General features: G+C 36.4%; 1 protein-coding gene across 29 annotated transcripts in view; it reads right to left on the bottom strand.

The window, feature by feature from the left end:
* Mbnl1 (muscleblind like splicing regulator 1) overlaps positions 1-27,743 on the bottom strand; it is a 165,136-nt gene that overhangs the window by 10,688 nt on the left and 126,705 nt on the right. For 16 of the 29 annotated variants that reach the window (XM_076932463.1, XM_076932443.1, XM_076932462.1 and 13 more), the window contains 6 exons: positions 23,633-23,803; positions 22,582-22,692; positions 15,377-15,577; positions 6,117-6,374; positions 4,862-4,915; positions 3,829-3,982 (listed from right to left, as the gene is read on the bottom strand). In XM_076932463.1, the coding sequence (XP_076788578.1) occupies positions 3,829-3,982; positions 4,862-4,915; positions 6,117-6,374; positions 15,377-15,577; positions 22,582-22,692; positions 23,633-23,701 (847 nt within the window). In that variant the 5' untranslated portion in view covers positions 23,702-23,803. Of the gene's footprint in view, positions 1-2,438; positions 3,538-3,828; positions 3,983-4,861; positions 4,916-6,116; positions 6,375-15,376; positions 15,578-22,581; positions 22,693-23,632; positions 23,804-27,743 lie in introns of those variants that run through there. The other 13 variants (XM_076932453.1, XM_076932464.1, XM_034501160.2 and 10 more) reach the window with 4 other exon arrangements.

Raw genomic sequence — 27,743 nt, 5'->3', positions numbered from 1 at the left:
TGATGATGCACAAGCAGTCAATTTAAAATTTCCCTTGGTTTTTCACACAAGACAAAATTGAAGAGAATGTGTTGATCAATTTCCAATTTCCCCTAGAAAGATGTCTGCACAATAGAATGGTGCGGTTCTGAGAAATGTGTCACTGTAATTACATTATCTTTTAAATTAAAAATTTAATTATATGTGAATATAAAAATACATAAAATAAGTAAATTAAAGGTATAGTTACTAATATGTTAAAAAGAAAAAATAAATAGAAGGGAGAAACTGTTATAGTCAGGGATCTAATTGGAACGTCTATGTGATAATTTTTGCTTATTTAAGTTTACAGTAAGGGCTATAAATTTGAGATACTCTAATATACTCTAAATATTATAAATCTTGCTTTATTACTTAAAACTTGGAATCAATTGAATCATTAAAACTGATATTCAAATATCTAACATCCTCCTTTTTTTATTATTTGTAAATATTTTTAATATAAATTTATAAAACTATAAATATTTATACTTATATTGATTATCATAAAAGTGACAGGCTAAAGATTTTCCTGCCTCCCTGGTCCAAACACCTATACCACCATCTACCATTCTCCTGGCCTTTTCTTTATTTCGGGTCATGCTGTAGTATGAGCCAACTAAGAAGTTACCTTAAGTAAACTAGTTTAGCTCCTTTCAAAACTGTCTGCTAACATTAATTGAAATATGATAGGTAGAGAGAAGTGATATGCTTAAGGAAGGAAAAAAAAACATGAAAAACTTAAGATGGAGGACACACGGAAGTCTGTGGAGCCATGAATTGTTAAGCCCAAGGCCCATTCTTTCCCACTGCCTTGCCACTGGCAGATTCTTAAGGCACAGGCTACATAAGCTCAGTCCAGGATGCTTGTATTCAAGGTCTTGCAAACATGTAATGGTTACGGTGAAGCATGGGGGCTGAATGAAAATAGAAGAACATCTTAGAATCTGGGCCACACAGACTAGGAGATAGAGGGGAAAGATAGAGGATGGCCTCAAAATTCTCTCAGCAAAGCGCTTTACTTCCTTCTGGTCCAGTAAAATTAGAACTTGCTTTCATTTATATTTAAGGCAAAAATAAAATAAAATCAGTGTCAATAAAAATCTTATTTCTAGCATATTGAAAGGGGGGGTTATTAATTTCAATGATATAACCAGGCCATAGATTATACCTGGTCTGTGTTAATGATCAGCTTAATTCTGAAGAGTAAATATAAAACAAGAAGCTATGTAGCAAAAATTGAAGAATCAATCAAATAAACAAAAACCCCACTAAACTTAATAAAATAGTTATATTTATTATACTTTAAGTAAGATAAAGGGCATAAAAGAGGTGTGGAGTTTTGTGATTTGCAAGGGCTGTTTTCTGAAATTCCTTTTAATGTACTTATATAACAGGCTCATAGCTATTGAGAAGGCCAGTTCCCTTAAAGTTCTGCTAAAAAGCCCAAGAGCCATATAACTTAGTGACAAATTGCTACATTTCATTAGATCTCATATTTCTCACTGGGAACATGGACAATCGAGCCAAACTTTGTGTTTGGGAAAAACAAAAAAAGAGAGAAGACATCTAAAAGGTGTTTGGCAAGCACAGCACTGAGTTTTCCACATTCCATTCAGCCAACCATGGTTCCTTGGAATGAAATATGGAAAACAAAGAGGAGTGCTCCCTGTATGTGCCCTGACCTGTTTCTCGATACCCCCAGGTGGTCGGGAGTTTGGCATCTCTAGTGTAAATACCAGCATCCTGCAGGGCATGTAATCATGTGTGCTGAACGTAAAAGGCAAAATGGACACAAGGAGAAGGGAAGGAGGGAGGGAAAGAGAGGTCAGGGAGCTGAAGACAGAATGATGAACAGACACATGGGTGAATAGAATCATAAATGGTGGATCAGATGAACAGATGCTATGTAAGTCTAATTGTTTGCTTAAATTAAATATGTGGGGGTTTTTTGCTTGTTTTGATTTTTGATTTTTTTCTTTTAGCTAGATGGTTAGCTTGACTCTAATCCCTGACTCTTTGTCAGCAACCTAGTTCTTATATATGTAGTCACCTGTTCCATGGAGTTAGCAAACTGTGCTTCACTGTAACTTCAATGAAACAGACTCACATATCTACAGTTACTATTGAAGCAACAGACCTCAGAGCCCTAGAAATCCAAGCTTGTATTCAAGCTGAAAAATACGGTGTATCTTCTTAATCATACTGTAATTAATACAATGTTTCACTTATATGTAATTCTAATATATATATATATATACATATACATACATATATATATATATATATATATATATATATATATATATATAAATGAAAAAGGTTCATTTCCCAAAATCTAGCTCTAGAGAGAGAGCTAGATTTTGGGAAATGAACCTTTTTGTCCAAGATACTACACATGTAATTATATTTGAAACTATAATAAGATTGATTTCCTTTATTTCTAAAAAAATTAAAAAAAATAAAATTGCCAATATTTCTAAGCCAAAGAATTTGTAAATAAATATACAAATGTCCCCAAAACCTAAACAAAAATCACTAGACATAGCAATTTGTGCTGTGTTTGTCTGTGCAGCTCTAGGAAGCAGCAACCCAAGGATTTCTATCCACAAACACAACAGGATGGCCATGGAGCTGCATGAGGCATTGGGTACCCCTATCAGGCAGTCTGAACAATGTATCCCAAGAGTATACCTATCATTTCTTCCTGAAATATTTTAATGAAATATTTTAGCTAGCTCATGGATGTGATGTAGCTGATTCTAGGTGTAAATGGCCAGTTTCAGAAATGAACTATACGGAAAGTTTTGATTCCCAGTAACACCTAATATGATCATAATGTATTAATTTGCTAATAAGTCTAAAATAAACTATCTCATTCTATAAAATCACAGAAATGGGATACTCTAAATACTGTCATTAAAGCCCATTGTGCTTGTGCTAGATCTCTGATGCACATACCTAACCATTCATTTACTAATTTATTAAGTTCGTTCTATCTATCTATCTATCTACCTATAAAATTTCCAGTGTTCTCACAATAAAAGTGTGTAAGAAATAAAAAGAGATTAGTGTGTCTTGGTAAAAGGTAAAAAAGTTTAAAGACTTAGGAAATAACATAAAAATATTTAAGTAGTAAATTTCTAACCAACTAAGTGAGCTATTAGTATTTTACCCTTAGATCTCTGTACATAGGAGTATGTGTATGTGACCAAACTGAAAATGAGCTGAAATCATAGCTCCATGACTCAGCACTGAACAGGAAATACCAGGGGATGACTAAGCAGTAAATTCAACACCAAGGGAACTTAGGGTACTTCAACTTCAGCATACAAACAAGAATAAATTTAGCTATGCATAATTAATATTAAGAGCACATTTTAAGAGCTCTAGAATTAACAAATTTTAACTGTCTACTTTGCAAACTAAATGTTGAAAATGTCAAAATTGAGTCATTTCATAAAACTATGGAATCTTGAAGGCAAAGGGGTCTTACAGCAGGAGAGCATCATAACACAGCTTGACAAACATACAACAGTGTTGAGGAAAGAGAAAAAAAGAGAATATTTAAATTCCAAATAGCATAAACATGAAAAATATATAAAGCATGTCTGTCTCAGTAAGCTTAACTTTTCATTTTTAAAGGAAAGCCACGTAAGAAAACTGAATGTGTCCTCCCAGTTGACTACCTTACCATGCACTCTCTCTATGACTAATAGCTAACCTGCGCTGCAGGTGTTTGCCTGCTTTAACAGTAGAACCCTGTGTAAATCATAACAGATGCGTTCAAGAGCAAACCCACGCCCTTACCTGGTGGGAGAAATGCTGTATGCTGCTGTAACTGCATGTTGGCTAGAGCCTGTTGGTATTGGAAAATACCAGTGTTAAAGACTGCGGTGGCACCGTTGGTTTTTTCAAGAGCAGGCCTCTTTGGCAATGGGGGAAGTACAGCTTGAGGAATTCCCTAGTGAATAGTATAAAAACAAATACCAGTAAAAAGAGAAAAAGAAAAAAGAAAAATCAGTTGTAGGCTAAAACTGTTAGGGAGCACGAGCAAGCAAGCAGCAGAACACTTAACTACCCAGGGGAAAAAAATCCAGTTGACAAAACCAATTAAAGAAATTAAGCAAGAAAAGCTTTAAAAGAAGCATTATTTTGTCCACAACAAAAGCCCACTAGTAACGAGAGAGCACATGTTATAATGAGTCAGGTGTTTCATGTCCCATAATGCTTCGGGCTTTCTGTGAGAAGCCATCTATTTGGGAAGAAGGAAAGCTGCGGTGGGAGCCCCATGAGGACTGCCTAGTAGAAGCACTGTTAATAGTTAACTGTACAGTGACTGCTGGGTCCTGTCAGCTTTGCCCTCCCCAGTCTGCTGACACATGCAAATGTCCCAGAGCATGCAAACTCTTCTTAAATACTGCACTATATATGTTAAAAAGAAAAGAATTCTATCACTAAAGCCATGCTAACCACACAGGTACATAAATACAGAGTAAAAAACCACACTTTATTGTCCTCCGAGTATTTCATTAGAACGTTTTACAATGTAGGTAAACTGAATGTGGGCTGCTGGGATTCCAGTCTTTCATTGTACCATATCCATCTATGTACGCATTTTAGGTCTTTCTGCTCAGTTTTCAGGAAACCACACTCAGTTTTTCATTGTACTTAACCACTTTAAACAGGAAAAGGATTATATAAATTTTAATCGGTTAAAAACAACAACAAAAAAAAACCAAAACCGAAACCAAAAACAAAACAAGAACTAAAACAACAACAAAAAAAACCTGTATCTACAATAAAGCTACATGCCAAGCTAAAAGGTGAAAGGTCATAGTACCAGGTCAAAGGTTGCCTCGAGGGGTCGCTTCAGTGATTTGACAGCCGACTGAGTCTTAATTAGCAGGCAGCGAGCACATGATGGCAATGGGCCAGTGGGGTTCAAGCGCATTAACATAAACAGCAAGCAGAGGTGCATCATGGGGGCAGCAGTGCATTTTGGGTAGGTGAGAAAAAACAAATAAAAAAACAAATCATCGGAATGCCATATACAACGAATAACAAGACTAAGCATGCACAATAAAGGCACTATTGAGTTGTTATTGGAGGATAATTCCTCTTTGTAGTTAATTTCAAACAATACTTTAAAGAAAAAAAAGGGGAGGGTGGTGAAAGAAAGAGAAAAGGAGAGAGTCTGCCTTCTGTATTTTTGCTCAAGTATCCATAAACAAACACAGAAAAGACCTCTCTCATGATCATCTTACTGTTTGCCATGACAATGATTTTTGTATGAATATTTAAAGAATAAGTTATATATTTATATAAAAAAATAAGGGACAGTGTTAAAACAGCTAAGCCAAGAAGAAATGGACTCCTTAAACTCAACTACTAGGTCACATTGAAGTTTATCTCAAGAAAACCACTTAGTATCTATCCTAAATGATCCTTATTATTTATTTATTTATTTATTTATTTATTTATTTATTTATAAAGACTCCTTGAGTGCTGCTGCTTTTCTCTTCCCTGTGTAACAGCTTAGTCGTGATTTGGCACTTTAATAATCATGTTTCTGCCACAGTAGGACTTCACACTATCTAGACAGAGGACCATTCAAAATGTCGCAGCTAAGTTAAAAACAATTTTGTTGAAGCTATTCTCCTAAATAGTTTCAGATGATGTTATTAAAAGCAGGATAAATGTGAAGGACAGCCTTGATGTGGGGAAGAACACACTCAAGGAGAGCAATGGCCGACTTGACAGTATACAGAAATCAGAGACTGGAAATGGCAGTGTTGTTAGATCAGAAAGAAGACAAGTGGTTCTTTATGAAGCAGGAATTTCAGAAACCCTACATCCGGAATGAGACAGAGTCTTAAGGGTTAGGCTAAGAGGAGGAGCAAAGCTGAACCATTTGAGAAGTTACCCTCACTTCTGTGAATAGTAGCTTCTTTATGTAATGTGTGTGTGGGATACCTGAACAAACATATCTTCAGCAAAATGTAAGAAAGAGGTTAATAGATGAATAGCTTGCAGTAGAGAAATTGTTCACTATCTTTTCTGACTGCTGACAGGAGGGCACTGCTGTCTCCACTCACCATGGCAGCTGCAGTAGCTGCAGCCTGTGCTGCTGCAGCCTGGTTGACCTGGTATTGGGCAGCCTTGATCTTGGCTTGCAGGTGTGCTGGAGGATGGAAGTATTTGCACTTTTCCCGGGAGCATCTCCCCTTGATGTAATCCATGCAGACAGTGACTGTGTTGTCATTGGTATCAATCATTGTGCTGTCAGCAGGATGAGCAAACCGACAGTCGTTCTCTCCTCTGTTACAATTGCCACGCTGGTACTCTCGACACACCTATGAGGTCATTAAATGCATGGGATTCAGTCATCATGAGCAAGTGAGTCCTGTCTAAAAACGGTAATCCAACTCTCCAAATTGGTGACCAGGGGTATACATGGAGGGAAAGGGCAAACTAGAGCAATGCTGTGGAGTAATTCAGCCGTGCTTAGTATTTGAATACTAGCACCTTTCCAGTGGAATGTCTTTGAGGAAGAACTATGTTCACGGTGAATGGAAAGCATATAATAAAGTATGTATCCAGTATTGTGTTGGTGTACTTATTAATTAGAGAGGGGAAAAGTTTGGACTTTATAGCGAGGAGAGCCAGCAGCCACCATTCTCACCAAGTAAACACATAAAGAATGAGACACAGGGACAACACTCTGTTGATGTGATCCAAAATGAACACACTACACCATAGTATTTATATCACTACCTATTGTTAAAACTGAGGATTTTCAGACAAACTGATTTGGAAGCATTTTATAAAATAATCAAACATTCTTTCAAAGTGCTATGGCCATTGCAATGAGAAAGATTAAGTCACTGTCATGGAGTTGAGATCATGGAGCCAGAGAAGGGATGCTGGCAAGACAGCCGCTTACATCTGCTGCAGGAGCCCATGAGATACTTCACCATCTGACACCCTGAGCTTGATTCCTGAAACCACGCAGTTGGAGGACAGAACTTACTCCTGTAAATAATCCTTTGATCTCAACATACACTGTGGGGAATACATGCATGCATGTGACTAGACACAAGGACAAGTGAAGAATAAATGTAATAAAAATTTAAATTAAATCTGATTCAGGTATACAGATCATTTAATTTATAGTAAATGAAAGTTAAATTTTTTGGATTTATAAGTGGTACTGAAGTTATTTAAATTAATACTTAGTTTAGTGAATATCAGTCAAGAACTTTCAGCTATATACTTGTAACTTGGATAAAACAAAATAGTTCCAAGTAAAAAACAAAACATTCTAGCTTGAGATCATTTCTACCCAAAATGTTACCAATTCCCTTGGCAACTGTAGAAAGCGGATGGAGAAAGACACTCATTTGTGTTACTGTGTACTTGCTTTATATCTGTTCATTTCACTGTGCGGATCCCTGGGAAGAGGTAAAATGGATTCCTTTTTTGAGTTGAAGTTTCCAAAGTTGCTCCTTTGGAAGTTAGAACTTTTGACCACCAGAGGGCAATCTAAAACACTGGGTGACCTTAATATGGTTTGTACTCTAGCTTCCAACCTCAAATGTTTACAACACATCCTTCAAAGACACAGTTTTTAAACTTCATGGATGCCCCTCTTGAAACCCCAAACAAGGCAAATGCAAACACTGGACACTATGTTTCTTAGTTAAGAAAGAACAAGATGCTATGATTTTAAAAGTATTAATAAAAATGACCACATTTAAACCTAGCTCCTATGATATTAATATTCTATTATTGCAGAAAGTGGTTCATATTAAGAACTTGGGTTTGGCTACATATTAAAAGGCATGTTGTAAATGAATACTGTAAACCTTCACCTCCCTAGAGACCTACAGTCTACAGCACACCAACAGCCTAACTCAGCTATTGCCCTTACTTAGTTTATTCAATTTTTAAGTATACTAATTAAAAAAATACAGATGATTTAGAAAGTTACAAAGTACTGTTTTTATTAATATAGTAACCTTCTTATGTAGAACAAATAAAACTCATGAGTAACTAAGACTTCAAAATTGAGAAAGCAAATATGAACAAGTTGTGTTTCAGAACAATCCCCCTTTCTATCTGAATACCAAAGGAAGTCGTGGGATCTTCCAAACACAGGGTCCAGGAGCCTGTTCCAAACTATGACCTAGTTTCTGGAGCCTGGAAAGGAGATACCCTGAATAAAAATGCATTACAATGCAGTGAATGTACCTCCCCATAAAATACAGTTTGTGTTAATCTATGTCATGTTGTTAACAGAACGGTCACCTCTCTGCTTAAGCCAATCTGTCACTATGGCTTTATCTAACATGAACTCAGAAAGGTCCAGGTGTGCTCCCTCTAGTTGGTTCTCCATAAGCCCCTTTCCTAAGTCTGACGAAGAGTGAGCTGAAAGCAGAAGACAGCACTATGTGTCACTCTTGCCACACTGGCCTAAAGATGGTGCATTTGTGAGTTCTGTCTGTGCATGTATGGTCTCTATAGGTTAAGGACTGCTTGACTACAATTTGCACTTCACTCTTGTGGAATGCACACAGGGAGACTTGTGCAAAGAGTTAACCAGAGCTGATAACTAGCACTGGGAAATCAGCCTCTCCTAATATTTTAGAGTCCATTGGTCATTTTTGCTGCAGTTTTGAAATGAGTTTAGAAAAAGAGTGTAGGAGAAAGCTTCTTGAGAAAGTTTAACTACTGAGAGGCTACAAAGAAAGTCTGGCAGACACCAGATGGACTCTGGAATGTTGGAGACTGAATAAAGCCAACTTTAAAACACAGTTTCTCTTAACAGTTAACAGATAGAATGGGGTCTATCTGCTGACTGTTAAATACAGAGTTGGTTTACTTCTTTTTCTGAAAAACTGAGGAAATTTTAGTCTGGGTTTTCCAACCTCATTAAAACAAGATGGTAAATTAAGATTAAAAATTTTTTCAACATATTTATTGTCATAATTTAAAACAGGGTGAGAACTTAAGAAATTTACCAGCAAACATACAAAATTTAAAAATATCCAAACAATATTCTCACTCTATTTTCCTTTTGTGCAGTTTTCTATCTGCACAAACTTTACATGGCTGTGATCACGGTACATCTTGGTACCATTTCCAGAAAGCAACGCCTTAACAGTTTCAACATTTTCATTTTTCTATACAATGTCCAAAACATCATTTTTGATCACCTCAGATATCAAACACTGCACATAGTATGGGTAACTCTTAAGTGGATCTAGTGATTATTTCCATTGTTTTCATATTACAAATAATTTTGCAAAGGAATTATGACAATAGGTATTTTGGGTAATTTTCTAATATTGGATAAACTTCTAATACAGAAATAAAATTTGTGGGTCAAAAATTTTAAGTATTTCGTGTAGTCTGACTTTCTTAAACCTAAATTAAAATGATCAGATATATTAGACCATACACAAAATCAGATTCAATCAAAAAAGACTACTGTGCATCTTACTCTGTGAACATTAATAGGTTATTCATATAGTGTAAGGGGAAATGGATAAAGTTGCTTTTAGTATAAAATGTAACATTTCCACTACAATATCCACCAAAACATTATAAATTCTACTTCTCATAAAACTTGATGGGATAATTATAAACTTTAAATAGTCAATAGGAAAAAGCTGACAATTTCTAAGGAAATGTACATATGAAATGCTAAATATTTTGGTTAAATAAATAGGATAGTAATAAGCCACAAAGAAGATGGAGTTTGAAACTTTGGAATTATTTGATGTCATTTTTTACTGATTAAAGATTCAAAATAAAAAGACATTCAGAAAATGAAAACAGTATCAACAGCAATTAAAATAATACTAATTAGTATAAAGAAAACAGCATTAAAATTTATTTAATATAAGTAGCTCCCCTGCTTACTCTTTACTTTGAAAAGTGTAAAAAACATATTTCAAAATAATAGGAAGATTTCCACGTCTCATCAGATGGTGATAGTTGGGGCTCCTGAGGAAAGTCATGCCAACGCCGGAACTCTTTTAAGCTGGACAGTTATTGCACAGCTTTTCAGAAGAGATCCTTTAGAGGCCACATGTTTATTTTCACCACATCTGTATAATAAACTCAGCAATATTTAGAGAATAACACCGAAAAACAGGAATGGAAAAATAATCATAATGGTGGCCAGGGACTTGGTTGACCTTAATATTCTGGGATGTCAACAAGTTCTAAGGACTTCATTTCTATTAAGCTTATTATCACATGTTAGCTTTTAGAGTCATTCCTGGTGGTGAAATCTCTGAGGTGGCACACACCTTTAGCCATTACACCCTGGGACACAGGCTAGTACATCTCTAAGTGTAAAGCCTATCATGTTTACATTCTGAGCTGCAGAGAAACCAGGGAAATACAGTGAAACTTCATCTCAAAAATAAATGAAAAAATAAAATAAATAAAATTAAAAAAAATGGAAAAGTAATTCTTGAAAATCAGTAATTTGATTATGACTCTGATTTTTATTCTAAAAAGAATACAAGAAAATAATAAAAAAAAACTGCTTGTATTTTCAATAAATGAATTAAGATCTCTAAATTTAAAATTCTGGTGAACCACATGGATCAATCATAGTTATGTTTATAATTATATTCCTAAGCTGGTTTCCATAGCTATCCTATGGATAAATTTTGATTCATTTTTCTAAAACAAACAAACAAACAATCAGAGAAGCTGCTTATTTATTTAAATATCTTGCAGGATTTCTGTTAAGATCGAATGGGCATATTTTTTTTTTTTGAAATTTATAATATGGGCATCATCAGTATCTTTTAGTCCAGAAGGCACAACATACCTATATTATTATTCATGCTGTGTGTACAATATGCATCACTATATTGTGTACATGTATACATTTGTCATTTAACTACATGTCTTGAAAAGTCAACTCTGAGTGTGTAGGACTGACCAACAAAAGAAATGTTAAGTCCATTTCAGGTTTTTATCACTCTAGGAAAGGCTCCACAAATTCAAAAGATCAAGAATATAGGTACAGTACTGAAGTCATCAACATGTTAAAGTCTATAACTCTAGAGATATTCTATTACTCTTTCAAAATAACTGTAAATAAAGAGAAATTTAAACACTAAATGAAAAATTAGTGAAATAGTAGGAAATGAGTAGTCAAGCCAAAGTAATTACCTTATGTTAAAATAAATTACAAGTTAAAAACCTTTTGGGCAAACTTAATTATAAAAATTAATAACTGACAGGGAAATAATATTAAATGTTTAAAAGAGTCATGAGTATATTTTAAAGAGATTATATAGCTTATCTATGATTTAAAAATTATACACTTTCTTTAATTTTTTTAGTGACATTAAAGTATTAGATAAGAAGTAGCAATGTATCCTCTACAGAAATACAAACTAAAAAGGAATTGACCAATAAGCTTTTTCTGTTAAAAGCATTTGATTCCAGAAATCACACACACACACACACACACACACACACACACACACACACTCCAAGAAAATAGTTGTTGCTTTTTAACTCTTTAGTGAATATAGTTTTGTATTTTTGATTAAGTGTCTGTGTGTGGGTTTGTGCATATGAATGCAGTGCTCACAGAGGCTGTAAAGGACACCAGAGCCCTTGGACTTGGATTTGCAGGCAGCACATGGGTGCTGGGAACTGAAACCTAGTCCTCTGGAAGTACAGTGAAAGTGCTTAACTGGAGAACCATTAGTAGCTGGGGAAGCTTTTGTTTTAATATAATACTAAGTTCATTAACCTCACTAAAATACCAATCTAAATATTCTTGTTTCTTCTATTTGGCTTTCAAATGCTACTTTTTGTCCAAGTCATTGTAAGTATATTAAAATTTGCCTATATGTAAACAATTAGCAAATGCTTGTATTTCAAAATAGAAACTTGTATTATGATTACTTTAAAAAAAATAATGCTTTCACAGAACAAAAGTTGTTTATTTTAAAACAAGCCCCACCCGAAAACAGAAGGCAAGAAGTTTGCTCAGCTTCTTTAGAATGTTTAACATGTTCTTTCACAAAGGGTGATGATATAAAATAGTGCATTTAATTAACCAAATAGCTATCTAATGTCTTCGTAAGTCTTCGAAGCATGCAGCCACTGAGGTGTATTTGGTTACTCCTGGGCAGTATCAACTACTTTATACTTTAATAAGTGTCACAGTATCTAAAATCTTTCAGTAACTTAGAAATCCGTGCAACAGTAGATGTGTTAATAGAAGTACATTTTCAGTCCATTCACTCATAACTACGCTTGAAGAAGTGGTGAAAAGTTGGGGTTTACACAGCAAGTACTTTGAAGACTATTTGCCTTTGTAATCACTTGTCTAATAAGTAAAAATAATTTCTGAGACCCACCACTGACCTACAAAGTGTTTATGGATGAGGCCTCACACTGAAACTACTACCCCAAGTGATCCTAGTCCCAGTGATGTCTAGACTATTCTGCACCACGTCCAAAAGTAAAATCAAGATAACACGTTTTGTAGCTGGAATGATTAAGACCTAAACATGCCCCCAAGAGGAATGTTAACAAGTATTTAAACTATTCCTTTAGATTGTCATGACTTATGTCATGATCTTACCCTAAAATCTCCGTGCAAGAATGTATCTATGTATTAGCATATTGATCAGGTGACATTTAAAGGTATAGGGTAGCAGTTATGAGTTTTGATTATTTTAATGAGGGTCCTTTTTTTTTTGCCCTTGGTAATAGAGAACAGGTAAAAGGCTTCACAGATATTCACAATACCATTAGCTTGAAGAACATGCAGTGTAGTTCTCTACCAGATGTAGAATAAATGTGTTCATGCATTTATTTTGCACCATGAAAAATGACTGTGATTCTTTACAATAAGTCAATAATTTCTATTACTGCCAATGCTTTGTAATGAAACACAGACATGACCTAAAGCTCAGCAATTTCTCATATTTTACACAGCATAACAATTTCTTAAAATACTCTTTTGCGCATTAAATTAACATTATTTTGGACATTACAGAAAGGATCCCAAGTTCACAAAACAGAATTTTAGGAGCATCTTTTTAGTGACTAACAGGTTTGTCTCAATTTACGAGAAAACCTGTCTGAGCTTTATAGTACAGAACATACAATCTTCATAATAATATCCAACAATGAGTAGATGAGCATACAGATATAGAAGCTATGCATCTGTGATGTACACTATATATGCACATACACTTAAAAAATAAGTTGATACTTTCTGAAGCTGCTGTTAAGTCAACGCATGACTAAATGCTCTATGACATTAAATATAAATCAGGGAAATCCTCAAATTTTACAAATAAGCTACATGAAGCTTGTCTGACAAATCAAGCTTATGTTGTTAACTACCTTAAAAGCAATGTCTACTTTCCAACTTCAGACCTTTGTATCCCTTTCAGTACCGTCAGCGCTAGGTCTCCTAAGTGATTACATACAAATTAGAAACATCTGAAATCTCTTTATTGTGTGACAAATTGTAGAAATGGAGGGAAAGATGTAACAAGAAGTACAAAGCCAAGATCCTAGTTGATTTAGACCAATTTTACTTCAGAAGAAAATCAAAATTCAATTTAAGATAGAATGTGGCTTTACTCTCTAAATAACCAGAGTGTCAACCTTGAGAAAAGAATTGTGGACACACCTTTTATGTCTTTCACCTCCAGTGCTTCAAGGAGCACCAGGGTTGTGTGTGTGTGTGTGTGTGTGTGTGTGTGTGTAAGCTCGGGAATCGTACTGCAGAGCAGAAAGAGGCACATGCATGTTTCCGGTTTCAGGCCCCAACTGTGACTGTGACAATGACTCAGATCCTGTCAACAGAAGGGAGGGCAGCCCACTGCTATCAGGAATGCACATAATGCAGGAGAGATTGTCCTAGCAGTAGTAAAGGCAAATGACAAAACACACAAACAGCCCTTCATGGAAGGAAAAACAAAATCACAAAATACAACTATTAAAAAAACCTATCAAAACTATCAAGGAAATGAACAGTTTTGAGCATGTAGTTCAGCTTTAAGTTCATTCTCTTAATGTTTTGAATAATATTACCTATTAATAATTAATATGTTGACATTCCTCTCAAACTATTTGAGTCCCATTAATCAATTAACAGTTATGCATTAAGAATCCAGAGTTTTCTTTAGGAAAGATCAGGGGAAGAAAATTGTTTCAAATGCTACCCTATTTCATTTGCAGACAGTGTTTGTTAGAGAATTACTATACTTGGGTAATAAGAAGCCAAACCACATAGTATATCTCTGTAGCAAGGACAGGCTATCTCCCATCTCTTTCTCTGCTCTGACTCCTCTGTAACACAATGGTGATGACAGCATCTTTCCTGTCAAGTTGTTCTAAGGGTAAGAGATGTGATGGCTATACCTGGCATATTGTGACAAAAAAGGTGCTTTCTAATACTTTTAATAAACTTTAATAAATATATAAGATATTCTTATTATATTTTGAATAACCAAGAAATCTATTAGACTCAGTACCCTTCAAATATACCCCACATTTCTTTCCTCATAATTAGGACACACAGGGCATCTCAGCCCTGACTCCTTCCTAAGCAGACAGACAGGAGAGGCGCCTCTGGGTGGGTTTTTACCTAATAGGCCATTTTCATACAGAAACTGTTTACCAAGCCTGTTAATTCATGTCATGCTAAAATTCTGAACAGTAATTTCAAACTAGAACCATATCTCTAGTTTCCTTTTCAGTCAGCAACAGTAAAGTGTGAGCATCTGCTCATTCTCTACCACAAGACTATGATAATCAAGTGACAGCCTGCTAAAAAATGCTTTTATCAGGGCGCATTTCATAAAACCACCTGGCTCAATGGAAGTACTTCAGAGCTTACAACAACATCTGCAGAGTTTTGAAATATTAGGTGTTCAGTAGCCAATGCGCTCAGTGTTTACTAGATCTCTGGACGTCAGTCATTTGTTCATTCCAATAATCATTCTATTGTAGTGATCACTACAATAAACATTCAAGAAGCAACTGTTCTGTGCCATTTTTTCTAATTCTTTGAGGTATGAACATTTAGCAACATGTGCATGATTGTAAGGCTGTTGAGACAAAGCTAAGTAACAGACACCCTGATCCCAGATCCAAGCCTTCACCTAGGAGCCTAGACATGGATGCTGTCGGGTTTTGTAACTGTTATATTAACCAAAACAGCATAACTATATTCTAAGAAAATTGTCAAATACTGAAACAAATCATGTTCTTTCAGTTTGTAAAGTCGTTCTGGTCACAAACACTTGAAGAATTATAATGGGAACTATGAAGGTCCAGCTCTTCATCCTACCTCCAGTCTGTCTGTCCGCATTAACTTCTGTGCAGCAGCTGCAGCAGCTGCTGGCACTGGAACTCCAGGATTCCCCGTGACCAACATTGGTGCAGTCGGCAAGATCTCTGCTGGAACCAGGCTTGGGGAAACGGGCCCCAGGTAAGGATTAAAGGCTGCTGATGCATTGGTGGCTAAGCTTGGTGCAACTGAAAACATTGGCTGGAAATTAAAACAAAAAGCAAAATTTAATGGCACGCCTCAATTCCAAATTGATACTCTACTTATATAATTATAATTTATTCTTCATCTATCATTCATTCTTCATTCCTTTATTTTTATTTAATCCTGTCTTTAATTTATTCTAAAAATGATTTTAGACTACAGACATTTACTAGGTCATTGTTGTTCCTAAAATCTAGCAGGCAGACTATGCATTAACACTTCCAGAGGGTTTTTGAAGCTTGGCATCTAGAAAACTTGTGGTTTAACGTCTTAAATATTTCAGTACAGACACTTATTTGTGGCCACTCAGTCTCCACCTTTGTGACTCAATCCTAGAAACATGTCTGAGACACACACCGTGTAACTGCTGTGTTAGATACACTCAAAAGATCTGTTCTCAAGTGTTACCAGGTTATAAGGGACTATCATCTGAGCAGACACAGAAGTCCCAGGGGATCACTGAGTCCCACAGCCAATGCTTTTACCAAATCTTGTGGGCTGTGAGAAGTGATGATTACACTGTCTTTTGAGCACAGAAGAGACAGCATTTGGCCTAGTCACTTGATGTGGGTTTCTCAGAAGAAAGGCTCAATGTTCTACAAGCCCATCCCATACTTGTGAGGCACTCAGCAATGGAAATTAACCTTCTCCAGAAAGAGAAAAGTCTGGAATGTGAAGACTGACAGGACATTTCCCAGGAAATGCCACAGAATTATTACAAAACTTCACCCAGCAACATGGGATGGGCTGTCAGCACACTGGGGTGGTGCTACTGCATTCAATGGAGAGAAGCCAGGGATCTACTATGTGTAAATGACATTCTTTAATATGAAAGTATAAGGTCCTAAAGGACTATGCCATGGTTGAGCATGCATTCTACATGACAGCTCTGCATTGTGTATACATTTCTACTAAGAAGAATATGAAAGACAGACTATTTAATATATACATTGATTCACTGGGAAAAAATTATAACATAGCATAGCTCACACTGATATATTCAAGCTAAAATAACTAGTCCTCCAAGCATGTGGTTTGAACACCACACTTAGTTACTCTGACAGGTTTATGGCCCTTGTCTATTGATGTAGCCTAGAATAAGTCTTTTGTCTCCAAATCCCAAACCTATTCCATTGCAAAGCAGCTGCCCTCAGGCAATACAAAGTTTCCAAGTGTTACACTAGTAACAACAATTATCCAAAGGTAAAACTGGGCCTAGTGGCATCTGTCTCTCAACAAATCCTGAACAGTAGCTGACTTCAGGCTTTCTTTTTGTGGACTAGAGGCCAGGGCAGCACCAAGGTCAGTCCTGAACTGTGATCATGAATTAAACTTCAACTTCTGTCCAAGAATATTCTAGCCAAATTTTTATTCTGTTGAACACAGTCAGACACAGGGTATGGAGTCCCAGACCAGATAGAAGAATTGTTACAAATTTAGCAGAGTTCTAAAAGATTGAAAGCTAATTAATATCCTTCTTCTTTGCATTCATAGCTGTAATTAAAATGAGTTTCCAGAAAGTCCATTTTGTACTTATACTTCACAAAGTTACTGAAATGTGTATGTCACTGTGTAGTATAGGAATTACTTAAGGCTAATGTATTCATAAAGGCATTCAGGATAAAGAAATTGTTCTTTTGACTTGACATAATAATGGCAGTATGCCAATAAAACTCATCCTCATTAAATCTCACCAAATAAAATGCAGTGAAAACCTACATATGGACAGAACGTAGCTGTCACAAATTATGAGCACCTTGTGTTGGGGGTAGGTTACTACTAGTTACTCAGAGTGGATCCTAATCCTTAGGAAAGCCTGTGACCATGGCCACTCCTGCATTACCAGAGATGACCTGCAGAGGGCTCATAATATTTGAAAAACGGTAGCCCCCAGTTTCTCTGAAATGAGGATTGAATAATGTCTAACTATGTAGTAGCTGGTGTATTTGATACTGAGTACATCCTTGCAGCAGTGACTTATAGATATCTTTGTTCCAAAAAATTATAATGAAGGTTGGTTTAACATTGCCTTTCCAAGGACATTTTCATGTTTCTAATTCTGGAGCTGTTTATCACTTGTTTGTTTTAAATAAGTCATTTTGCTTACATTATGGTTATCAGACTCCATTACAACTGAATATATTATTCAATTTCACATTACCATCCTAGTTAACTACACAAACATGATTATTACTAGTAATTCCCTATCCTGGCATGCCACACTTTGATAAGTGCTTTACTTATGTTTAATTTCTACTATAAGGCTTTCCTTCCTTTGACCTCTCTAGGGTGGGGGGGGGGAGGTCAGGAGAGTAGAAGATATATCTTAGTTCCCTCCTAGGTTCCCATCATACAAAACAGTGCCTGGTCTACTGTAGGCATTAAATGAATGGGCTGCTACTTTGTCAGGGGATACCATTATGTTTACTTTCTAAATAAGATGCTCACAAATGTTACATGTCTGTAATTATAAACAAATGAATGGAACGTCAGAGATTGGGCATCGGAGTCTGATTGCAGTCTGGCTTGAAGTCTGGTTCTCACGTAATCACCAAGTGTGAATTACAATAACCTAGAGGAGTTTTAAAATATGATTCCCATTCCTCCTTGTCTAAATTCCCAGGAAAGGTATCTAGGTGGCATTCTTTTTGAAAGCATCAGGCTGATTCCATTTCCATGGATTTAAAGAAACAGATTTCTTTCCAATTGGACACAAGGTTTCTAAGGAGGCAAGTTTCTTGGTGGTAGTTGTCTTTCTATCAGTATTCCTGTGTTTCTGTCCATCCTGACTGCCCTCAGGCCACCGGTCTAATCTTAGACGTGCTTCAGGAACCAGAACACTGCCTCTTGCCGTCTTTTCAGTGGAACCACACCACTACCCTCTGTTGCATAGAGCTCAAAGCTCACCCTCATTGAATGTAGCATTGATCCTGAGGGCATTCATGTTTCCTCTGTTCCTACTACCTGGCAACTGGCATTGTACCCACCTCTGCAATTACTGCATAACATAGTCATTACAGATTTGCTAGCTGAATTTTCTTCATCAGCAAAAGTCGCAAATACAGTATATATTTTCTAGTACAGGTATCTAGATGGTAATGAGATTTAATTATATATTCTTTTTCCATCTCAGAATTTAGTTACTTTATAATGAATATTTAAAAGCTTATTTCTTTCTAATTTTTATATTAATATTACATCTTAACTATTACAATTATTATTCTGTAACACTGTAAATATCACAGGGTTGTTTATTTTAAAATGGTGAAAATAGTATTTTATTTTATTAAATAGAAAGGATATATATGCATATATGTGTATGTATATATAAATATATTTATATTTTATCATTTTGAATTTTATTTATCATTTTGAAATTTATCATTTTGAAATTTATGGACCAGAAAGTTTACAAGTCAGATTTTCCTAGAGTGTGGGCATGTGTTCACATATATGCTTAGTAGAATGTATATATACATATGTATGTTCAGTAGAATATGTGCATGTATATGTGTGCATGCTTAGTTGAGTGTGTATATATATATATATGTATATATATATACACATGCATGTATGTTTAGAAGAATGTGTGTATATGCAGACATGTATACTTAGAATGTGTACATATGTATGTTTAGTAGAATGTGTGCATGTGTATATGTGTATGCTTGGTAGAATGTGTACATCTAAACATGTATGCTTAGTAGAATGTTTGCATATGTATGTACATATATGCTTCAATTAAACTTATCAACCGTGAAAAGCCAAGCTCTTTTAAAATAGTAGGACATCCCAAGTGTGGGCAACTGTTTCTAGGCAAGCACCATTGTATAAACAGATACAGAGCTAGTTTTAGTGAGCATAGTTTTGAACATAGACAGTACTCAGAGCTAACAGGAATCATCAATAAATCCACATTTAATTTTTGTTTTAAGAATGTAGCATTTGTCTAGAATAGAGGAAAGGCTGTTGTGGACTCTACTTGCAGCTTGTGAATGAGAAGAGGAAGGAATACATTCTTTACTCTGCTTCACTGTATCCTTTGATCCAGTTTTATTGAAACAAACATTTAAATAGTGAGGTCTCATGTAAGACCTTCTCACTATAAAGGCTTCAAATGAGCACAGGTCTATTCTTTCAGTTCAGGGACTGTTCACAAACTTGAAAATTCAGACTGACTGATGTAGAAGTATTTTTCTAGAGACACTATAGAATGAACTGGCCTTATTGTCATGAGGTGGATAACAAGACAATAAAGCACAGAAAGCACCGTCAAATTCTAGGTGGTCTGGGAGTCTGACAAATGATAACTTCAAAGCATTCTTCACCCACTGCCAAGAAACCCTGGGAATATGAAAGACGGGCAAAGTCAAGGTGACAAGAAAAATTAAGCCACTCTTGAGACTTGGACTGAATCTAAGAACTCTGAACTGCTCACAGACAGACACACACACACACACACACACACACACACACACATCGGATTCATTAAATGCCTAGGATTTCTACATAGGCTATACGTCTCAAGGTGCTGGTGTGCACCTGAGGAGCAGCTGCTCCAGAAACTCTGAACGGTCACTGTTAACCCAGGTCCCAAGTAACCAGGAAAGGGCACAGGATGGAACTTCTGAGCTCCTGCTGAGTTCTTGGTATCTACTGCCTGCATAGATCTCTGTGCAATGCAGAGAGCTTGGAGGAACAGAGTCTCTAAGGAACATGATCCTGGGGATTAAAGAAATACACCAGGAGCTTCCAGGTTGTCATCCAGCAGACGCAGTGCAGGCTGAGTATGATTGCATGTAAATTTCTTATTATCATGATATAGCACTAATGAAGGAATATAGAAAGTTTTCTTTAATTTTGAAGACTAATAATTATAATCTTACTTATCCTCAAAGATCATACATAATAAAAAGATAAAAATATTCACTTATATTTCCATTAGAATTCTTAATGCCAAGAAGAATTAATATCAAAAATTCTGTATTTTACTGTGTGAACTTTCATGAATTAGACATACAAAGAAATTCCATTTCTTATATCTAACTCCTTTTTATTACTAATCTTGTGAAATGGGAATGATGTTCATATAATTACAAAGACATTCTAGACAATATATTTCATATTTTATCTCCATGATTAAGATCAAAGTGCTCAAAAGCCAAAAATCCCAAGTAGTTAGATAGCCCATTCACTATGTCTGTACCATATGAGGCCTACATCTGGCCTGCCTGGATTAAAATGAGCTGTGCAACCTCAGCCTTTCTGAACCTCTGGGTCTTAATCCTTGAACCCCATATACCATTACCTAGCTCACAGAAAAGTTGTAAGAATGGCATATACAGAACATGTTGTGTACAACAGATGCCTTAAACTGCTATATTTGTCTTTTAAAAAGTCACTCGATTTTAATTGGCATACTGTATGAGAATCTAATGAAAGCACAGAGGTCTCCTATGAATTCCTGCATTAACCAAGCTGTGTCGCATCATGGTCTAGTGATACAGTGACTGTTGTTAACAATCACCTCACTTGCCTTGGAAACACTGCTGACAACTGCTGACCATTGTAGCCCACTTCTGGCTTGTGCCCTGGCTCTGAGTTACAATTCTTTCCATCATCAGGGCAGAGAAACCATTATGAACCTCTGTCTGGTTTATGGATGTCTAGGCAAACCCTTCTTTCCTTCTTTTTCTGTCTGTCAGTTATGAACCTCTTCTATAAACAGGCACACAATTCTGGATGTAAGTTTAGTTTGCTCTCATTTTGCTACCTCTCCCGTCCTGTATATTAAGTTTGGTGTTAAATTGCTTGGCCCTTGCAATCTTTGTCTGTCTTCATAGGCTCTGATACTGTGGATCTGCTCACAGAAAGCCACTATTCCTGCCTGATCTGTGTCCATGCTCTACCATGTCCTCAAACAGTGTGTATTCAGAGTCCTTCTTTATGTTAGTGACAGGGCAGCTTACAGCTCACTTTTATTTTCTACTGGCAGTTCAAATTGAAGTCCCAGAAAGCAGCTGGTTATGGCCATCCCATTTATTTCTGGATCCCTGTGATATCCTCATCAAAACCAGCTGACTCTAAAGAGGATCAGAGTCTCAGGTGGGATTTCGAAGGCCAATTTCCTAGATTAAAGCCTTCTCTACAGTCATCACAGTAAAATATACTTTAGGTTTGAATAATTGAAGTGATTTCAATACTTATTACAAACACATCATCCTAAATAGAGACTTTTCAACTGTGGTTTCACAGTACCTTTGTAGAGGGTAATTCCCATTGAACTGTAATAATGTGAGCGAGAAATGAACATAACGCCTGAGCTTATAACTAAAACAGATAATTACTTTGTTTACGCAGAAAAAAAAAATTAACAGAAGTACCAGGAATCTAAATACGGATGGCTTCAGAGATCTATGATTTAGTGACTATATAAACACATATGTCACTAGAATTTCAAAGAGAATAAAGATCTTTGACAGATTGTTCCAAGGCTAAGCATATATGACCTTGGATTGGCCATGAGAGTAAGATTTAAGGACAAGGTCAGGCGATGAGGCAAGACTTTACAGAGATCTAACCGCTCAGGGCCGAGTTGGAGACTATCCTCCTCCATCCCAGACCTATACGTGCCTGACTCAGAGGCGCTCTGGGTCACAGAGAGCACGGAGTGTCAGCAAGTATGATTTACAGGTTTAAATGTAAAAAAGGACCTCACATCAAGGAGAGGTAACACTAACGTAGAAACTGTCCTAGATCTTTGAAACCATACATGAGAGCCAAGTGCAAGAGAGATGTTTGAACTGAATTTTCTGTAAGAAAAAATGATTACACAAAACATTCTTAACTAAATGAAAATGTTTATGTTACCACCATAAAGACACATAAAATAAGGAGATGCCATAAAAATAAAGATATCACATTTCAACTGAGCCCCCAATAATGTCATAAAATAAAAATCATATTAAAATGATAGAGAATTAATTATAATATTCTCTCACCTCGACTGTACAGTATTGATAATTGGTATCACTGCCGGTGTAATATGGGGATCCCTCCCACCTCGAAATGCAATCCCCCCCTCTTTTTTGGAATGATTGTTGCATTAAGTTCTAAGAGAGAATAATAATTACATTGAGTTCAGGTGTTAAAATGTATTAGGAAGAAAAAGCAGTTAGCACACATGCTACAATTAACAAACTGGAAAAACATGTGTTCTTATGACCTTATAACAGTTCATAATATGTTAGCGATAAATTAATCAGACATATTCTGATCACTATAAATTTTATCACATATGTAAATAATTTAGGATTTTTGTACAATAATTAACATAAACACTATTTTAACAAAACGTTACTATTACATAAATAAGATTATTAAAGCCATTTACCACATGCACATAAAAAATCTAAACATTTAAATATGTATGTGTATTCATAAACAAGTTACCAGCACACATGGCTAGGAAAATATTAAGTACCTATGATCACTCATAGCTATTTCAAAGGCCCTTGGGGTTCTGTCGTTTTGACTAGTTTTTTTCTGATGAGACTTCCAAACAATGCTTATGACACACCACTGTGAAAAACTGCCTAGCATTTGTGACTACAAAGTAATTTCAAGTTAAGTTTTCCACAAAGTCTCCTTTTTGAGAAAGAAAACAACAGGGATTCTCTTCAAGGTGAGGAGAAAGGAAGAAATAGCCTCAAAAATAAAGGCCAATATTTATCGTTTATCAGTTTTTGTTTTTATTTTTAAGAAAAATATCATCACCTTTACAGGAAATTTGGAATGTATTTTAACTAAACTGAGTTTGATGGCTACTTTAGTAAACAGCAGGTAAGAGCTGCAAGTTAAGTGACTAACTTTTTAGAGAGTTTCAGCGGAAGCAATGCTAGGCTGTAATTGCCACAGTTCTTTGATATGAAGGTAAGTAACCTCCCAGAGTGAAAACAGCCACCACTGCCTATGCTTGCATACAGTCAAGCTTCAGGACAGACAGGGAACAGTTGGCCACACAGACAAGGATGGGGTTGAAAGTATGCTCACCACGGGCTGCAATGGGGCACCAGGCATCATGGCATTGGCTAACTGCATTTGCTGGGCCAGCATGGCCATGTTCTTCTGCTGAATCAAGTTATTCCGCCCATTTATCTCCAACTGTGTTTTTAAGTGTGGGGGTGGATGAAGATATTTGCAGTTCTCTCTGGAGCAACGACCCTAAAAGATAAAAGAAGCAAGAACCACTGTTAAATAAAATAAAATTAGTAAATTGTAGAAATGATATGGAAACAAGCCATCTAAATCTTTGAGCTTTTTCTGCAATTTATCATTCACAGCATTTAGCATTTTTACACATTAAGAAGAAGTAATGAATTCAAAGACATTTTAAAAAGTTTAAAAGCTCAATGAAGTTTCTTCATTCTAATAATGTCAGCGTTACTGTTTCCAGTTTAAAAGTTTACTGATTTAAAAGTAAGCCTAAAACACAAATGTCAAGTAAAGAACCTTGAATGCTGGCTACAACATCTTTACTAACATCATGAAGTCACGGGAACAGAAATTCATGAAAACACGTATCACTGGTGTTTTATCTCTACTGAGTTCAAACAAATTAGCTTAGAGGACCCACAGAACACTGTTCCTCCATGAAAGTGGCTCCAAACGGACCCCATAGCAAATCAAATGAGAACCGCTACAAAGCCCCAGACACTGGCTTTGTAGCGGAAAGGCTACAAAAAAGAGCTACCTGCTTCTCACAGCAACAGAGATGTAAAGAATAGATACTGGTTAGACATGAGCCTTCAGTCTTTCAAATACTGTCCCATGACCCCAAACTACAAAAATAGTCAGACTTGGTATGCTCATCCTGCAAAGAACTGACAATGAGAAAGGCAGAAACAAATAGGTCCCTAAAGCATAATAACTATGTGTATATAATAAGTATGTGTGTATCCTGGTTGACTCATCAGTAGCCCTTATTAAAGTCTATAATATGCCAGACCGTGGGAACTACTTCATTCATACTGACAAAGCACATTAGTCAATTTCAACTACACTGAAAATGTTTTCACCAGAGAATCTAAGCAAATCTGCTTGTACCTTCATAGGATACCACAGATTATGCTACACATAAACTTTTTTTCTATAGAAAAGTAAATTCTGTTTAATTTTACTTTGAATAAGTTAGAAAACTGATGTTTACAATAAAAACTGTAACTATTCTAATCCAAATGCTCTATTTAGGGTCTCATAGTTTGAGATGTTTTAGGACAGGTCTCTATACTGTGTTCTACTGTGTTAAGGACATTGCCTGTGAGTTTAGAACTGTGAACAGTCTACAGCTTCTTTTCTCATTGCAGGTCCAATGGAAACTCCACTCCCCAAATTCTGGCCCATATCCCTCTACCAAAGGAGCCAATCCTTCCCGCTGTCAGAAGGCACACACGGATCTTTGGTGCCTATTAACACACTGAAACAAGTGGCCTCTTGGTTCACTCAGTAGCACAAGTACCTGTGTCTTTTCAAAGCTTTTCTGACTCCAGTCTTCACGCTAAACTTCTCCAGACTACGGCTTTCCCTCCCCATCCACCCACCCCCTGACCCCTGTCTCATTTCCCCATGTAATCCTGCCATTTTGGCCACAGACCCTCTTTGCTGTCAGTCTTTTGTCTCTCTCTTGTTTTCCTCTCTTGGCCTCCTGTATCCTCACTGTTTGCCCTCCTCTCTGGCTCCTGACCCACGTCACCAACAATTCTAGTCTGCTGGCTATGTTCACTCTACTACTGCTTTCTCTCCCTGCTCTGGACTTTTCCAGATGCTTCTGGCTGTACCCTCTCTTATATTACTCTAAATGCATTCCCTCAACCATACACCAGAGTGGTCATGTTCTGATGCCTGAAGCCCCAGTTTATAGAGTCATCAGCTGTGCAAACTGCAAAAGACACCAAGGTTATAAACACATTCTCCCACAAAGCTTAAATGCATATCAGAGGTAGAGACAGGATGTGATTTCTACTTTATTTGCTATGCTAGGTACAGCTTTGGATAGCACCAATAGATAGACACATGTTTCATGAAATGGCTTATTCTAAGTCAAATCACCATGCTTGATATATGTTGTGCTCACAGAAACATTGTCAGCTTAAAAGTATCTCAGTGAAAAACAACATCAAAAAGAACTTAGCCCCACATGATAAACCACACACAAATCAATTTGAAGTCATATGACTGGACAAAATACATAAGCTCCTAAGTGCTACAGTTCACAGAGCTCCCAGGCTGAGTTCTTCCAGAGACATAATGCCTATTACAATATAAGAAGAACTTGGCTGTAGTACGGTGGTTCTCAGTCTGTGGGTTATGATCCCTTTGGGGGTCAGCTAAGACCACTGGAAAACACAGATTTTTAATTATGATTCATAATATACATAGCCAAATTACAGTTACGAAATTATGGTTGGGGGTCACCTCAACATGAGAAACCGTCTTAAAGGGTTGCAGCGTGAGGAAGAATGAGAACCACAGATCTAACATAATTTTCGGTTCTTGATACTTCCATATTGTATTTTTCCCAAAACTGGATTGAGGTGTAGACAAGAAGAAGGGTTCATTGACCTGATGGTTCAGTCACAGTCAGTTCACTTTGGTCAGTTGCTTTAGCTCTACCAACAGCACAGACATAGCCTGGGACTAGACAAACACTAACAGCTGTTTTCTTCAATGTCCCTCTCAGTCCCTTCCTGAGCCAGCGCCCAGACCCTTTTGCTATGAACACTGCTTGGATTGAAATAACAAAAAAGGGATTTTATGTGCTGCCTATAAATTCTGCATCAGTACATCCCCTCAAACTTTTTGTTTTTTAACATTTATTATTATTATTATTATTATTATTATTATTATTATTATTATTATTGTTATATGCTACAGCAGTTTTATGAAGGCCAAAGAACAACTTGTGGGGGTTAGTTCTCTCCTTCCATCACATGGGATCTGGGGATAGAAATCAGGTTGTTAGACTTGACAGCAAGCACCTTTACCGGCTGGGTCATTTTGCTGGCCCATCCATCTTGAAATTTAGAAGCTTAGACATATGGCTTCCATTCTGCATTTACTATAGCTACTACTCAGGGGAGGGGGGAAGGTATCACTTGACTATGTTTATCTGTTGTATAATTATATTGTCATTGCCCTCAGTTTAAAAAAGCTGTGAATATCTTTTGAACAGGACAGTCCTACACATCCTGTGACTTTTCTTGGGAACACTTGAACAAACATCCACTCATTCCAGATAGAAAAATGGCAGACTAAAGTAACAATTCCACCAGAGTTGAAGTTGCCAAATCAATGTATTTACTGGGGTTTCTTACAGGAGGATGAGCGAGCGTTATTTCCTCATGTCTGTGTCCACAAGTTAGGGCCAGGGATGTGAGTTTTAATAAGGAGTTAGATAGTTCTGTCATAGCAGGAAACAATACAGAAGAAGTTTTATGTAAAGCCACAGGAATTTGCATTGATGTGCACAGGGAAAATAACTGTAACCCATGCAAGAAATATTTCATAAACTCCCAGTTTTTAGGGAGTTTAAAAACAGATTTTGTGCTAACTGCACTGATGAATGATTGTGGCTCTACAAACAAAAATATCAAGAATAAATTAGAATAAACATCCCATTCTAGAGTATTACTTAAAAGTCTAGAAACACAAAACAACTAAAATCCTCCAACCAGTAGCATAAGTTCCTTTGAGAATTATGGTAAAGCCACAGCCAGTGTCTTCCCTGTCCATCTTCCGCCATCATCCGCCCTATGCTCTATCTCCTACCTGGGAAGCAGATGCACAGAGTGGATACTGTTCCTTATAACTTGTTCAAAGATGAATTGTACTCTATCTTCATTCTCGTGTTAAGGAACATAGATTATAAACTTAACATCAATTGTTCATTTTAAACTATGCTGACTTAATAATGCCACCCCCCCCCCAGGCCAGACAATAATTTAACTTCCTCATACACCTTTAAGCACAGACACACACGTGCACTCACACATACACTCACTCATGCACATATCTGCACATGAGGGGGCATACACAAACACAGTAGAAGGCAGATTGTGAAGGCCAGGAGAGCCATGTACACATTCATTTGTGTTTATATTTAACA

Source organism: Arvicanthis niloticus, chromosome 4 (genome assembly GCF_011762505.2).
Source record: "Arvicanthis niloticus isolate mArvNil1 chromosome 4, mArvNil1.pat.X, whole genome shotgun sequence".
Lineage (NCBI taxonomy): Eukaryota > Metazoa > Chordata > Mammalia > Rodentia > Muridae > Arvicanthis > Arvicanthis niloticus.
This window is presented reverse-complemented; position numbering and strand designations above follow the sequence as displayed.